The 15,470-nt window shown below is 40.3% G+C and overlaps 1 protein-coding gene across 2 annotated transcripts; it reads left to right on the plus strand.

The window, feature by feature from the left end:
• Positions 1-1,341: 1,341 nt before the first annotated feature.
• klhl22 (kelch-like family member 22) lies at positions 1,342-12,624 on the plus strand. 2 transcript variants are annotated; one of them, XM_034212572.1, is made up of 7 exons: positions 1,342-2,094; positions 4,823-4,988; positions 5,070-5,381; positions 5,783-6,192; positions 10,085-10,277; positions 10,441-10,674; positions 11,302-12,624. In XM_034212572.1, the coding sequence occupies exons 1-7, from the start codon at positions 1,865-1,867 to the stop codon at positions 11,641-11,643; spliced, it is 1,887 nt and encodes a 628-aa protein (XP_034068463.1). In that variant the 5' UTR covers positions 1,342-1,864; the 3' UTR covers positions 11,644-12,624. The 2 variants fall into 2 exon arrangements, with proteins under 2 accessions (XP_034068463.1, XP_034068462.1); XM_034212571.1 differs by having other exon boundaries at positions 1,343-2,094; positions 5,070-5,393.
• Positions 12,625-15,470: the final 2,846 nt, after the last annotated feature.

A 15,470-nucleotide genomic window follows, 5' to 3' on the forward strand; every position in this document is an offset into this window, starting at 1 on the left:
AAAAGTTATGATTCGCTATTTGAAAAGGGCATTTCTGCACCAACGACCAAAAGCCAGGGGGGCTTTTCCCCATTCATATTTGGCTGTGCTCCTCTGCAATGTATATTAGACTGGAAAATAAATCAAGTGATGGATTATTTCAACAGTGTGGAAAAATCTCTACTCTCCGTGTCAGAAAATGATATATGCAAATTGAAACCTCGGCAGAAGATGAATGAGATTGTAAAACCTGAGCAATATGGAAGCCTCATGACAAGAAGCCTGACTGGCTGCATTATAACATCTATGTGGCAGCTCATGCAGTTACCAAGCAGTGGAAAATCAATCCTGAAAGCATTCGGGTTGAGACCAAATATTAGAGGGACAACAATTATCAATTCAATAAATACGGTCACGAAGATGAACACTTATTTTGGACAAATGGAGGAAATAAGTCACATGTACTCCATTACAACTTTAAGTCCTATATATGAGGGAATGGCGCAGTGGACTAGTGTGTTGGTGTTGGGATCAGGGGAGCACAGGTTCAAACCCCACTGCAGTCAGCATGTCGTTGTGTCCCTGGGCAAGACACTTCACCCCAAAATTGCTCCTGTGGGGATTGCCCACATATTGAGTATGTAAGTCGCTTTGGATAAAAGCGTCTAACATGTAATGTAATGGAATAAAAGTAAGATTGAATTGTGTTTTCAATGATAAAATATGACCTGAAATACTTTGAAAGAAGACATTTTAAAATGTGTAATTCATATTGCAATAATATACATGCATGCATTATGTCGCTGGTTCAGGTGATAGTTAGCCTAACTAGGGTGGTGAGTTAATCAGTCTGTGTAATAACTAGTTACTGGAACCATTGAAAACTGCAATGAAAAGAAAATATGTCCATTAAATATCACTGCAAATGAGTAGAGGTATAAACTTAAAGAAACATGCAAGTATCCAGTGTCTCACAACATAAAGTACAGAGTAAATACACAACCGCTTTCAAAATCTGTTGCTGGTGTATATGTATGACATGATGTGTGACAGCAGAGACATAGACATAGCCTTTAAGACTTTTTAGAGAATAAACAGCATCCTCTGGTGTTTACAGGAAGAGTCACATTATCTAAAACATTTGTCAAACTACTGTAAATACTAATTTTATTAATCTAAAAAAATCAGATACCAAATGAAGGGTTACAAAATATAATACTGTACAGAGCACATTTTAAACACCTTACAATGTTATAAGACATACTGACACGATGGCCTTGCAGTGTGAAGAACGTCTCTGATTGGCTCTTTCTTAGAAACTGGGCGGGATAATACGACGGTAACATCCAATAGAGTGTGAGCTCACTGTCTGACACCAAAAAGTAAACACACTTGTTTTGATCTGTCAAAAAATCAGGCGACTGTGGCTAAGCTAGCCATTCCCAAAAAGGATTTGTTTGCTTTGTGACCAAACTGCCAATGTAAAATGTTTTTTTTCATTGACGAACACGGGGATATTTTCGTGTAGTCGTTGGTATCCTTTTTAAAGAAGGCTGTTTTTATATTGCGTTACATCAGCTAACAGGCTAGATAAATTAGCTTACTTGCTAATATTATTTAACGTTTAAGCTGACAGTGTAGTGTCAGGTCGACAGAAGGGCATATTTATGTAACTATACCCTTTAGGTTATTTATTATAGCTGGTAGACTAGTACAACGCGTGTAAAACTTGGCATACAGCAGTATCCTTAAAATAGACACCGTAACCACCCCTCTGCTAGGTGTCCAATTTCCTCTTTCTGTATCCTCAATCCGGAAAGCAGCGTTCTTCGTAACAATTATGGGAAGAAACAGTTACAATTATAAAACTAGATAGATAAAAGAGATGAAGCCGGAACATCCGTACCCTGTCATGGCTGAGCAGGGACAGCTGAGCCCGACAGGAGGACGCCGGGGCCGACAGACCTTCAGGAGCTCAGCCCACTTCCGCAGCCTGCTGGACGGCCTGCTGGCGCTGCGGCAGGGCGCCGTGCTGTTCGACGTGGTGCTGCTGGTGGAGGGCCGGCCCATCGAAGCCCACCGCATACTGCTGGCTGCCTCCTGCGATTATTTTAGGTAAACCCCACAGCAATCGTCTCCTTGTTGCAGTTTCATTGCTTCCTTTATTTGTACTTCCTTTTATGAGTAACTTAAAGCAGAGGTGGGAGAAGTACTCAGAGCTTTAGATCAGTAAAAGTCCTGCATTCAAAATGTTACCCAAGTAAAAGTACAAAAGTGTTAGGATCAAAATATACTTAAAGTACCACAAGTAAAATTACTTATTATGCAAATTGGTCAATTTCAGAATAATATATATTATATGTTTTCATTATAATCATTGATGCATTAATGTGTTTATTAAAGCTGGTAAATAATTTCAATTAATTTGTATACTGCAGGGTAGGTTGCTAACTAAAATCTTATTTAAGTGTTGGTTTTATTTCACATCATTAATCCAAATCTGCAAAGTAACTAAAGGTACACATTTTTTTGTAGTGGAGTAAAAGTACAAAGTAGCATGAAATGGAACTATTCAAGAAAAGTACAAGTATCTCAAAATTGTAAAAATGCAGCCCTTGAGTAAATGTACTAAGTTACTTCCCACCTCTGACTCAAAGCAAATCCGCAGATACATGCAGTATGTATATGTACACCACTGATGGACAGAATAGAGTAAATGCTTTACAATTCAAGTTGCTTTATAGAAATTTGAATGTATCTACTGTATTTACATTCTTCTACATTGTAATCAAATCATGCATTTGCAGCAAAGACCCGGTGCAGAGTCCAGTTCAAAGAAAATCCCTGCAGATGATCTACATTGTGATATGATCAGTAGTGGTGTGCACACTTTAGGTGTTTCTTTGTTGTTTGTGTTTAATTGTCCTTTCTTTCTTACTTGTATGCTTCCATCAAGACCAACAGTGCAGTTTTTTTAAATGATTGCTTGAGCATGATTTAAAAACAGGGCTCATTTTCCAAAACACTACACACAAACCACACACACAGGTTGCAAAAGACCTTAGATCTTTATCAAAATGAAACACTTCCTTCTATATAATCCAACACACTTGGTTTACCTGGTCTTTGAACCAGTTACACTCTGCTGTGCTCAATCTAACAGAGGCGTACAGCACACTAGGGCTGCTCGATTATGGCAAAAACCACGATTATTAAAAACGATTATCCATTTACTTTGAAAACATCAATTTATTGAAAAAGAAAAAGGTGTAGTATGTTTTTAACAGTTGATTACCCTGAACTTTAAGTATTATTCAATTGAAAAACCAATAAAAAAAATAACAAATTGTTTTCTTTTTATAATATTTTAATAATAATAATAATTTTTAAAAATCGTTTTATTTCGATTATGTTGTTTTCATAATCGTTGCAAGCCAAAATCGTAATTGCGATTAAAATACGATTAATTGAGCAGCCCTGCAGCACACTGATGAAAACATTATCCTCTCCACATTGTAAAATATCTCAAAACATCCCTACATTCCAAACGTTTGTAAAAGAATATAGTAAATTACGAAAATGTGTGGACACAAAAAGAAAGCACGAGTTAAAGTGTTTCTACTGCTACTGAAAATCAAAACAGGCCTTTCACTGCTTTGTTTGCTTCCATTGTGGTTGTAAACAGTTACTCGCCTGTAGTCTTTTTATAGCGTCTACTTACATCCTAAAAGAAGATTGGACAATGACTTGGCTTGGCTTGTAGCATGGGTGTTGCCTTTTGAATGCCAGTGTTGTGAAATGGAAAACAAGAGATTTTATGTGACATTCATGTGTCTTATATACGATAAGATAGTACTTTAATGGTCTGATAAAGTCTGACATTTGACTTGCATCACAGCAGCTCCATTTGCAACATCAACAAGGACAAATATTAAGACACAATACAAGAAAAACAAACATTTAACATAACATCACAATCATATAGACAACTATGTGCAGTGTGTTGCTGTGTGCAAATAAGAGTGCCCTGTTACCTGAAGATTAGGTGTGACACGTTCAATAATTGTACTTTATATGTCATGTTAATGTGTTAATCAATCAATCAATCAACAACTTTATTAATCCCGCAAGGGGCAATTGGTTATGAGCAGCAGCTTATGTCATGTACACAGGCAGGAACATACAGGAAGAAAAACACACAGATACACCCGGGAGCACAGAGGTGAATCATTCTAATTTACACTATAAATAGTTCAAAGCATCACAATAATAAATAAATAATCAAGTTAAAAGCCTTTTCAAGAATTTAAAAGTTTGAGTGCAGAAGGGATGAATGATTTAGCATTTGAAACCTTCACTTGTAGCTTTTGTAGACAGATGACATCACAGAGGTACAATCCCTGATCCACAGTCAGCCAGCAGCTCACACGATGAGGACAGATAGGTGTGTTGGATTTGAACTCAAGTATTATTCTAATTTGTTTGGAGCTTACTGTGCTGGCAGGGGTGGAGGAAGTCTTTACTCTGGAGTTTGCACTGTGACATTAAACCAGAGCCCTACTGTTGCTCTGTAATCCTATTAAAATGCTAAAAGCAGCTACAGATAGATCACTAACTTCCCTTTACAAAGATGCTTTCACTGTATTGACTCTGCCTTTTATTCACAGTTTAAGGGAAACAACTGAGGCAAAGTATATTCAACAAAGATGTGTTGTATGGTTTGGATAGAGTACATACACCTTTTCTCAATTGATTTTGGGCCTAACATAAACGTTTTCTACTCATATGTGTATCTTTATTGGACAGTTCTTATATTAAACAATGTGTGTCTTTTCTCCGATAGGGGAATGTTTGCTGGAGGCCTGCGGGAGACGCAGCAAAAAGAGATCCCCATTCATGGAGTCACTTTCATGGCCATGACAAAAATACTGGACTACATCTACACTTCGGAGATTGAGTTAGACCTGGAGTGTGTGCAGGAAGTCCTGATAGCTGCCACGTTAGTACAGGTAAACTCTTAAAAAAATCTCTTGCTTAATCACATTTTTTCTTTTTTCTTCACCTTACCTGTGTCCCTTTGTGTTCTAAAGCTCGAGGTTGTCACTGGCTTCTGCTGCGATTTCCTCTTCTCCTGGCTGGACGAGAGCAACATTTTGGAGGTCTATAACCTGGCAGATCTGTACGGACTGCAGCAGCTCAGTGCCAGGGTCCACTCCTACATGCTCAGGAACATCCAGACTCTGTCCCGCACCGACGTGTACCGACAGCTCCCCCAGGACGTGGTGTTCAGCGCGCTGAGCAGTGACGAGCTGCAGGTGAACAGCGAGAACGAGGCGTACGAGGCGGCGCTGCACTTCCACTACAGTCCCCTGCAGGTGGAAACTGACCAGGTGTACTTGCAGGTCAGTCCTAAGGTGTGTCCTGCATTTTGTACTCATCTATCATTTCCATCAGATACTCACAAAGCTTAATCTGCTTGGATTGCAATCTAATAATAATAATACACTTTATTTGTATAGCACTTTTCATGCACAAAGCAGCCCCAAGTGCTTTACAGAAAACATAAACACAATATTAAAATAAATACAGAACAAGATAAAACATCTAGTGATCCTAAGAAATTCAAATAGGTTAAAATAAAACAATGTAAAATAAAAGCAAAACGGAAAAAATACAGTAAAACATGCACAATGATACTAGTGAGAATTGAAAGTTAACCCAAATTAAAAGCCATATTAAAAAGATAGGTTTTGGTTGCTGTTCTCAACCAATCTAACCTTTTTATGATGTTTCTGACCCAAAGGACAATCTGAAGATGATCGATGCTGTGCGTTTCTGCCTGATTGAGAAACAAGTGTTGAAGCGTCTGTACGGCAGACTGAACCAGTGTCCCCTGAAGGACTGTGTGTCCTCCGCCCTGCGGTACCATGAGCAGGAGGTCTGGCAGCCCGTCCTGCAGACCCCCCTCACCCAGCCTCGCTCCACCTTCCACTGCATACTGGGGTTCGGGGGGATGTTCACTTCCAGCTCCCTCACAGACAACGAGCATTTGTTCCAGGTGTTCCACCCCAGCTGGGGTGAGTGGAGGACCCTCACTGCAGACCACGGCCCCCGCATGTCCAACCAGGGCATCGTGGTGCTCAACAACTTTGTTTATCTGATCGGAGGAGACAAGAACACCAGTGGGTTCCGCGCAGAGACCCGCTGCTGGAGGTGAGATCTCCCTTATTCTGTTGATGGATTTAAATTATGTTCTATCTAGGATCACCACGTCTAGGGCTGCACGATATATCGTGTTGTGACGAGAATCGCGATATACGCATACGCGATATTCACGTCGCAGGACGTGCAATTTTTTTATTAAAAAAATAAATAATTTTAGGACGTGCGATATTAAGTAGGCAAATAACTCAAACACGTCATGTTACAATTATTTTGCTGCTTGCTACAAAAGGAAAACTCGCGCGACTCTCATGTCAGGGGTGCTTGAGTGAGTGACATGCAGGCTCTGCATGCACAGCAAAGCAAACGGACCCGGTGATTAAAGGTAAAAACACTGAATAAAGTAGTTTCATGTGTTTCTCCAGGGCAGTTCGGCGCTGCTAACCGAGCTAGCTCAGCTTGTTGCTCTGATAACTTAAAGTGGACCTATCATGCTATATTTGAATAATATATTGAGGGCCATACCTACTGTATATAAAACATGTCTGTGAAGTTTTTTTTTGAAAATACCAAACAGATCATGCATTTTAGCCATGCCTCATTTCGCTCTATTTGCTCTTTTCCAGCCCTGTCTTGACAAGGGCTGATTCTGTGGCAAATGAGCTGCAGCTGACCACGCCCCCCTGCAAAGGAGGGGGGCGAGGCACGAGCGTCATGTTACCATGCTGTTACCATGCTGTTACCATGCTGTTACCATGCTGTTACCATGCCACGGCAACCCCCATCGCGCACCATCTGTTGTGACGAGGGTCGTACCTGGGAACAAGCATCAACACAACTTTTGAAATTCAATCTGCAGCGAGAAGTTTGTCCAATCAAGCATTGAGAATACAAAATAGATTTGTTGTGGAATGTTTTATGCCATGTTCAACACCACCAAAAACAACCCATTACATTTTGTGGATCTGAAGAAAAAAGTCATCTTAGTTGTTTATTGATTCATTTTGATAGTGAATTTAAATGCCTCACGAACACGGGTTCCAGCTTCTGAAATGTGAGGATTTTCTGCTTTCTGTTTACTTTGACCAGTGTAAACTGAAACAGCTGCTCAGACAAAGCATGCAATCTGAGAACATGATCAAGTAATCGATTAGTTGTAGTGTATAATTAATATATAATATGTATTGAGCAGAACCTTTTACAGCTAAAACTTAAGCCAGTCCTTTCTAGTGGACAAACCGTATATGGCGTCCCTGACTGGAGCTACAATCACTCTTTACATATCGTCCGACAGTTTGTCCACTAGAAAGGACTGGCTTAAGTTTTAGCTGTAAAAGGTTCTGCTCAATACATATTATATATTAATTATACACTACAACTAATCGATTACTTGATCATGTTCTCAGATTGCATGCTTTGTCTGAGCAGCTGTTTCAGTTTACACTGGTCAAAGTAAACAGAAAGCAGAAAATCCTCACATTTCAGAAGCTGGAACCCGTGTTCGTGAGGCATTTAAATTCACTATCAAAATGAATCAATAAACAACTAAGATGACTTTTTTCTTCAGATCCACAAAATGTAATGGGTTGTTTTTGGTGGTGTTGAACATGGCATAAAACATTCCACAACAAATCTATTTTGTATTCTCAATGCTTGATTGGACAAACTTCTCGCTGCAGATTGAATTTCAAAAGTTGTGTTGATGCTTGTTCCCAGGTACGACCCTCGTCACAACAGATGGTGCGCGATGGGGGTTGCCGTGGCATGGTAACAGCATGGTAACAGCATGGTAACATGACGCTCGTGCGTCGCCCCCCTCCTTTGCAGGGGGGCGTGGTCAGCTGCAGCTCATTTGCCACAGAATCAGCCCTTGTCAAGACAGGGCTGGAAAAGAGCAAATAGAGCGAAATGAGGCATGGCTAAAATGCATGATCTGTTTGGTATTTTCAAAACAAAACCTTCACAGACATGTTTTATATACAGTAGGTATGGCCCTCAATATATTATTCAAATATAGCATGATAGGTCCACTTTAAGTTATCAGAGCAACAAGCTGAGCTAGCTCGGTTAGCAGCGCCGAACTGCCCTGGAGAAACACATGAAACTACTTTATTCAGTGTTTTTACCTTTAATCACCGGGTCCGTTTGCTTGGCTGTGCATGCAGAGCCTGCATGTCACTCACTCAAGCACCCCTGACATGAGAGTCGCGCGAGTTTTCCTTTTGTAGCAAGCACCTATCCCCTGATAGGTGGAGAGTTGCCCATATAGGCGGAGCTCCTCGTTTCTGACGTCAGAGATATTTCAAATCTGTATCAGTCTGTATCTGATCTGTTGTAGCCCCATTTTTAGAGATTTGGGTACGGAGGAAAAGAGAGAGGGTTGTGTTTTCTGACACTTGGTGAGTTCCCTGACACACCGGGGACACATATTCATGTATAAAAGACGTACAAAAGTGCATTTTGCATGATAGGTCCCCTTTAAGATCCAGACGTCCGTGACTAAAATCCTTCATCCGGTTAAATATAGTTAGAAAAATACCAATTGTATAGCATTAAAGTTCAAGAAAGAATGGTTTGCGGACAAAAAAAACTGTAATTTCTTCAATTCCTGTATTTTGTTCATATCACAATATATATCGCAGGGGGGAAAAAAATATCGCAATGTCAGTTTTTTCCAATATCGTGCAGCCCTAACGTACACTCATTCACTTCATCAATTTTGTTTTTATTGTTTAGGGATGGTAATTTTTGGTAAGAATTCATCTCTTTTCACGTCTTTGGGGTCGCGGTTCAAAATCAATTCTCATTACAGTTCAGAAGGTTGCTAATTTCAGGAGCTACTCCAGTCTGCTGTGTGCTAGTAGAGGCATTGTGGCAAATGATGGAGTGAAAGCAGAGTAAAAAGTCTATAAGTTTTGTAGTTTTTACATTTGAAAAAGGTTTATTAACTGATTGCAAAACTGTAAACACACAAAGTCAAACCTAAGACAAAAGGTAACATTTATTTATTTACTTTGTGCAAAGTTAGCATCACTACAAGAAAGTCCTCAGCCATCTTAAGAGTTCAGAGTTCAAATCTTACAACAAATAAAGATGCTGCCTGTTAAATAAACAAATCGTTTAGGCTGAGGATAGCTGCCTTCTTTATTTCCAAGAATCTTGGCAATTTAAACTTCTAAATTGGTCTTTGGTGTGACTTTTCCTTTTTTAGGATATCTGTTCGTCAGAAGAAATATCTTGGTACATTTGTAGACAATTACCTAGAATATTGATTGTTATATAAATGGATATTCTCCACCAACCACTATTGTTTATTGTCTTACAGTTGAAACTATTCAATAAGATCAAGTAATCGATTAGTTGTAGTGTATAATTAATATATAATATGTATTGAGCAGAACCTTTTACAGCTAAAACTTAAGCCAGTCCTTTCTAGTGGACAAACCGTATATGGCGTCCCTGACTGGAGCTACAATCACTCTTTACATATCGTCCGACAGTCTGACACATTTGCAGATACGGGTGTATTTGCAATAAGCTAATATTGGCTCTTATGTAAGCCCACCTGATTTGTTGATTTTCTTCAGTCTGTAGAATGTCAGACAATAGTTTGAAATGTCGACATGTTCTCAGATTGCATGCTTTGTCTGAGCAGCTGTTTCAGTTTACACTGGTCAAAGTAAACAGAAAGCAGAAAATCCTCACATTTCAGAAGCTGGAACCCGTGTTCGTGAGGCATTTAAATTCACTATCAAAATGAATCAATAAACAACTAAGATGACTTTTTTCTTCAGATCCACAAAATGTAATGGGTTGTTTTTGGTGGTGTTGAACATGGCATAAAACATTCCACAACAAATCTATTTTGTATTCTCAATGCTTGATTGGACAAACTTCTCGCTGCAGATTGAATTTCAAAAGTTGTGTTGATGCTTGTTCCCAGGTACGACCCTCGTCACAACAGATGGTGCGCGATCCACCCTCTGCAGCAGCAGCATGCTGACCACTGTGTCTGCGTGATGGGCGGCCATATTTATGCCATTGGAGGACGGGACTATAGCAACGAATTGGAGTCAGTGGAGCGCTACGACCCACACACTGACATGTGGGAGTTTGTATCACCCCTGAAGAGAGAGGTAAGGAAAAAGAGCCGATAGAAAACATGCATGTAATGCTCCTACCATCCACATGATGGTGCTACCTCCCCGCCTGTGTAGTCCTAATGGAGTTTTCTGTTATAAACCAGGTGTTTCCCTCCTCTTTTAACTCAATTTAATACCAGTCTGACCTTTCCTCCAGGTTTACGCCCATGCTGGAGCAGTGCTTGATGGGAAAATGTATATCTCATGCGGGCGCAGAGGGAATGCGTACCTCAAAGAGACCTACTGTTTTGACCCTGGGGCCAATCATTGGTCAGCGTGTGCTGAGGGGCCGGTGGAGCGCGCGTGGCACGGCATGACGGCTGTCAACGGACGCATTTATGTGATTGGGGGGAGCAACGATGAGCGTGGGTACCGGCGTGATGTCCTGAAGGTGAGACTCAGGTCGTCAGGGGTGTTTGATGCTGCACAATGAGGGCAGTGTTGTTCTGCTCAGTTTAAAGTTTAAGTTAAGTTCTTGCCTATGACATATTTCTTGTGTCCTTTTCCATTTGATTTTATATTAAAATGTTGTTTATGTGTCCAATGCCCCAAAGCTAGTTCAGCCATCATGGGTTTTACTATAGCCGAAGCTGGGTTTTTTATGTTTATGTTTTTTCATCGGACAAGATCAATTAAATAAGAAAATCAGACACAATGTTGGTACTTGTTTAATTTTTAGTTTTAAGTATCAAGTAAATACATTTTTAGAGGTAAGAAAAAGAACAAGGTTATTGAAAAATATATCTGGATGAAAAAGGAATGAAGTCTTAGTGCAGTAGTAGTATTCACTGTATTAGCAGACAGCAACATGTTCTGTTTTTTGAGAGACACATTTTTCTTTAATCTTACAAACAAATACAAATAATATTAGTGTTGACTTTCTTGGTGTTGGCTCAGTGAAATATTATAATAAATAAGAATACAATCCGAGCTGTTCTTTTTGACCGAGGTTAAACTGTTTGGACAGAAATGTTATGAAATGGAAATTCATTTGTTTCCTGTCTTTTGTTTTTTTCAGGTGGGATGCTTTGACCCTGAGGCCAACTCTTGGTCTTTAATGTCCCCCCTCCCCGCGGGACACGGAGAACCGGGCATCGCCGTGCTGGACAGTCGCATCTACGTCCTGGGGGGCCGCTCTCACGACAAAGGCAACAGGATGAAATACATCCACGTGTTCAACAGCGACGCAGACGAGTGGGAGGGCGAGGCGGACTTTAAGGAGCGGGTCTCCGGCCTGGCAGCCTGCGTGGTGCTCATGCCCCCCGCTGTCATCGCTCAGGCCCGGAGCTGGGAGCAGCGCACCAAGGCATCATGGGAAGACGTGGAAATGGACAACTCGGAGGACTCGAGTGAGGACTGAAGCAGCTGTTTGTCTGAGCACTGGACGCTATCATGCACTTTTTCTTACACAGCATGTTAAAGTACCTGGGGGGGTTTTCTTTGCGCAGCATCGGGTCCTTCCTGCACGTCGATCACTGAGTGCCTCTGAACCAAAGAGTCACTCGGGACCTTTGCACACTGTTTGTTATTTTGCAAATATCTTTTAAGATAATCATGCTCCGCCCATGAATCACTGTCACTAAAAACTCATTTTTAGATTTTCCTTGTAGCTACCTTTTTATTAGCTCTCTTTATTTGTCATAGAGAAAACCTCAATATCTTAAATATACAGCAGGCAGTCAAGACCACTGGCTGTGCAATAATATGCTAATATATATATGGCCTGAATTGGCTTTAGACTTCAGATATTTACAGCACTTTTAAGCTAAATTGTTAACCACAGAGAGTTCAAAAAGACTTCTCAAATATGCAAACTGTAATTCTTCTTGCAGCTTCTGGTTATCGGCAGAAACTGAAATGATCTTCTCATCCAAACTACTGAGTAACCCTTAGGTTGTGCCTTGTTTCTGTGGATCCTCAACTTGTGTTGTGTATTATTTTTATGTTTCAATATAATGTGTGGATGGAGTTGAGTCTTAGTTGTTGTGCCTCTAGCATCGTTATTAGTTTAAATAATGCTTGAACATGACTAGTGAACGCTTCCAGGTTGTAGAGTGCAGCTCACAATATGCTGCCATGTCTGTGAATGATTCAGGGAGTCTTGATTTGTGTGTGAAACAAAGTCCTTTTGATGATCTTCCATACTGTATAAATGATTCTGGTACTGAGTCCAAAGAGCACAATGAGGAGAGGTTTGAAAATATTTCCATCCACTCAGTCCAGCTTTGCTCCATGCCTCAGTTCTTTCGGTACGCTGTTTATTACAAACATTAAGAAGCTTCTGTGAATCCTTAACTTCTGTCATTAAAAAACTCCAGGTGCGAGTCTGTTCCTTCTGAAAGAGAAATGCTTTTTACACACACAAGATATGCAATCTTAATACAACATTCATGACATAGGTTTTGAGATGTAGTAAAGGTAGATATGTATTTCTTTTGCCATGTTTTTGGGTCATAGCGTTAAAGTCACATGGTGTTTATTAATTTCAAGCTATTTGACTATTTTATTTCAACAAGCTAATTATTTTTCCAACACAATTGTATTTCTGGCAGCGCTATAGAGAACTTTGGAACACCTTTTAGGCATCACGTTAAACAAATACAATGGCAATGTTTCACTTTATTGGCTAATTGTTTACAAAACTGTTTCCTGGAATAAGTTCTTTGAACAGAGATTTACAGAAAAAAACAGGCAGACAGTTGTGTATAGTTTTTAAGAATTTCTACTGAAATCTCCCTGACATCACTGCCTAACTTAAATAAAACTCAGGACACTTAAATGAACCGCCTACCAGGTAAATAAAAATAATCTTGGACTAGGTTCTTAAAGTGGGGTCAGGCCACTCTGACATACATATGCATTAAAAAACATTACAATACAAAGAAAAAATATGTATAATATATATATTCAAATATTATACATATTTATATTTTTTTTTAAATGCTTCAAAGTTTAACAAATATTTTGTAAAACCCTGTAATGTTATTATGCTTACCCGACAATTAAATAACCCTTGTAATCTGCAGATGCCCTACATCTCCCTTACATTCATCTTTTGTTTTTCATCATAGGCTACATCTAATTATTCCACAGGGCAAGAGAGGCTGAGTATATTCTATTTTGTTAGGGGTCCTTGGCTGAAATAAAAATGTAAAACTCAAACATTTCTCTAGCACCTTGGGGTGGGGGTCTTGGTGTTGCTAGAAGCCTTGATGAGTCCCTAGCCGGGGTTTAGAACTTGTGTTCTCTTTAATCAACGTTAGTGTTGTTTTAATAGAAGTCTCCTGATGGCTGTCTTCCTGTCGTTGCTCATGTCTTTTATTCCTCCCAGTCTCTCCCAGTTCCTCTCCATTTGGCCCTCTGCTCCATCAGCTTTATGAAGGCTGACTGCTGCTTTCCTCTCGGAGGCTGTTTCATCTACATCTGTTACCCCCTGCCAGCCCTAAGTGAGTGTCCCCCCCCCCCTACCCCCCCTCTCTCTTGTTCACACTACAGTGCCAGCCCCCTCTTAGTTGTCTGGTGGGATGTGCTGACAGCAGCGGACATCCAGGATCAACAATCTGCTGCCTTTATGCGTCTTTTCATTCTGACGCTGCAGTACCACCCGGAGGATTCTCAGGACATATGTCATGCACTTACCCCTGTTACTGGCCTCTGAGTGCAGGTCGATGAGCTGCTCTTTGCTGGACTATTAACAGAGCAAATAAAAGGTCCACAATAACCATTGATGTGGAGCTATGCAGATTAAACCCAGTGGAGTTGAGGATGTGTGTGTCGAGGGAATTTTACTAAGTGCTCACTTTCATTCGTATTTCTCCTGCTGTGTGGGAGAGCAGGAGGTGCAATAAGTCAATAGAGGACACAGGAAGTCACCTGTGGACTGAAAGGCTGTTTTTCTCCAGCTGACAATACACACAATATTCCTCTTGGACATCTATTAGAGCAGGTAGGAAGCTGCACCCCTGACCCTGTGACGACAGTGGCTTTGTCTTTACCTTACATCACATTTCATACATGTACTGACAGTGAGTACAACCTGTTGTGCACCAATGTAACACATAACGTGGTTCTCAAATGGGGGTACGCGGACCCCTAGGGGTACGTTGGAGTAGGCTACTGCAGGGCGTACGTACGTACGTGAGATTTATTTTATGTTAATGAAACAAAAAAAGTAATTAATGCATTTAAACAAACTACTAATAGTAGATTAACTACTTTCTTCAAAAGTTTACAGTAATTCTGGATAATAAAATGGGAACAATAAACGGGGTGCTCTCTTTTCCTCTCCCTCTCCTGACAGCTCGTCAGGCTCGTGCAGCTCGCTGAACCTGTAATAAGTGACCCGACAGTAAATAATAAATATATGTATAACTAGTTTAGCTTGTTCCAGAGTAGATAAACTAGCTAAGTGTGTTAGGTCTAACTCTTAGTGTATTTTGCTCCACTCAACGGTCCGTCACAGCGGACGAGCTGTGATCATGCAGAGCTGCGTGTTCTCCGTCAGCAGCAGCTGATCTGTTCTCTGATCTCTCTCTCGCGTCCGGTTAGACTTCACTCGCGTTTATGTCCAAATCTATCAGATCTAGCTAGTTCTAGTTAATGATATGACTGCCTGCTTATCAAAGGACCTAAACAATAAGCGTTGCCTGGCAACGGCGTGTGGCCGCAAAGTATAGCGCAGCATTATGCATATGTTTATAGGAGGGGTCAAAATCCCATGCTCATAAAATGCTCATATATGTTTTCCCTGTCAGCATGACAAAGATCCTCAGTGAAGCACAAGCCCATGTTTCTCACTAAATTGTAAGTACAACTTATTGAAAAGATCAGTTCAATGCAACTAATGTCGTCTTAGTGTTATTGCATGATGTTAAAATTGGTTTTCCATGAATTTAGTGATGGATTGTAAACATTTGAAATGTAGCATTTAAGTGTTTCTCAGTTACAAGGTTGTTGTTATAATAAATCAGACACCGATGGTGCAGCGCTGTACTGTACCTCTTTATAGGCATTTTTTCCTTAACAATTTTTTTGGCGCTGATCAGGGGGTACTTGGCTGCATTTATTTTTCAAAGGGGGTACATTATTGAAAAAAGTTTGAGAACCACTGAATAGAAGATCAAATAGCATCAGCATAACATGATCTGGAGATGGCATTTAACCAAAAAGGAGCAGCTATCCTATCCT

The sequence above is a fragment of the Gymnodraco acuticeps genome, unplaced genomic scaffold (assembly GCF_902827175.1).
Source record: "Gymnodraco acuticeps unplaced genomic scaffold, fGymAcu1.1, whole genome shotgun sequence".
NCBI classification, from domain to species: Eukaryota; Metazoa; Chordata; class Actinopteri; order Perciformes; family Bathydraconidae; genus Gymnodraco; species Gymnodraco acuticeps.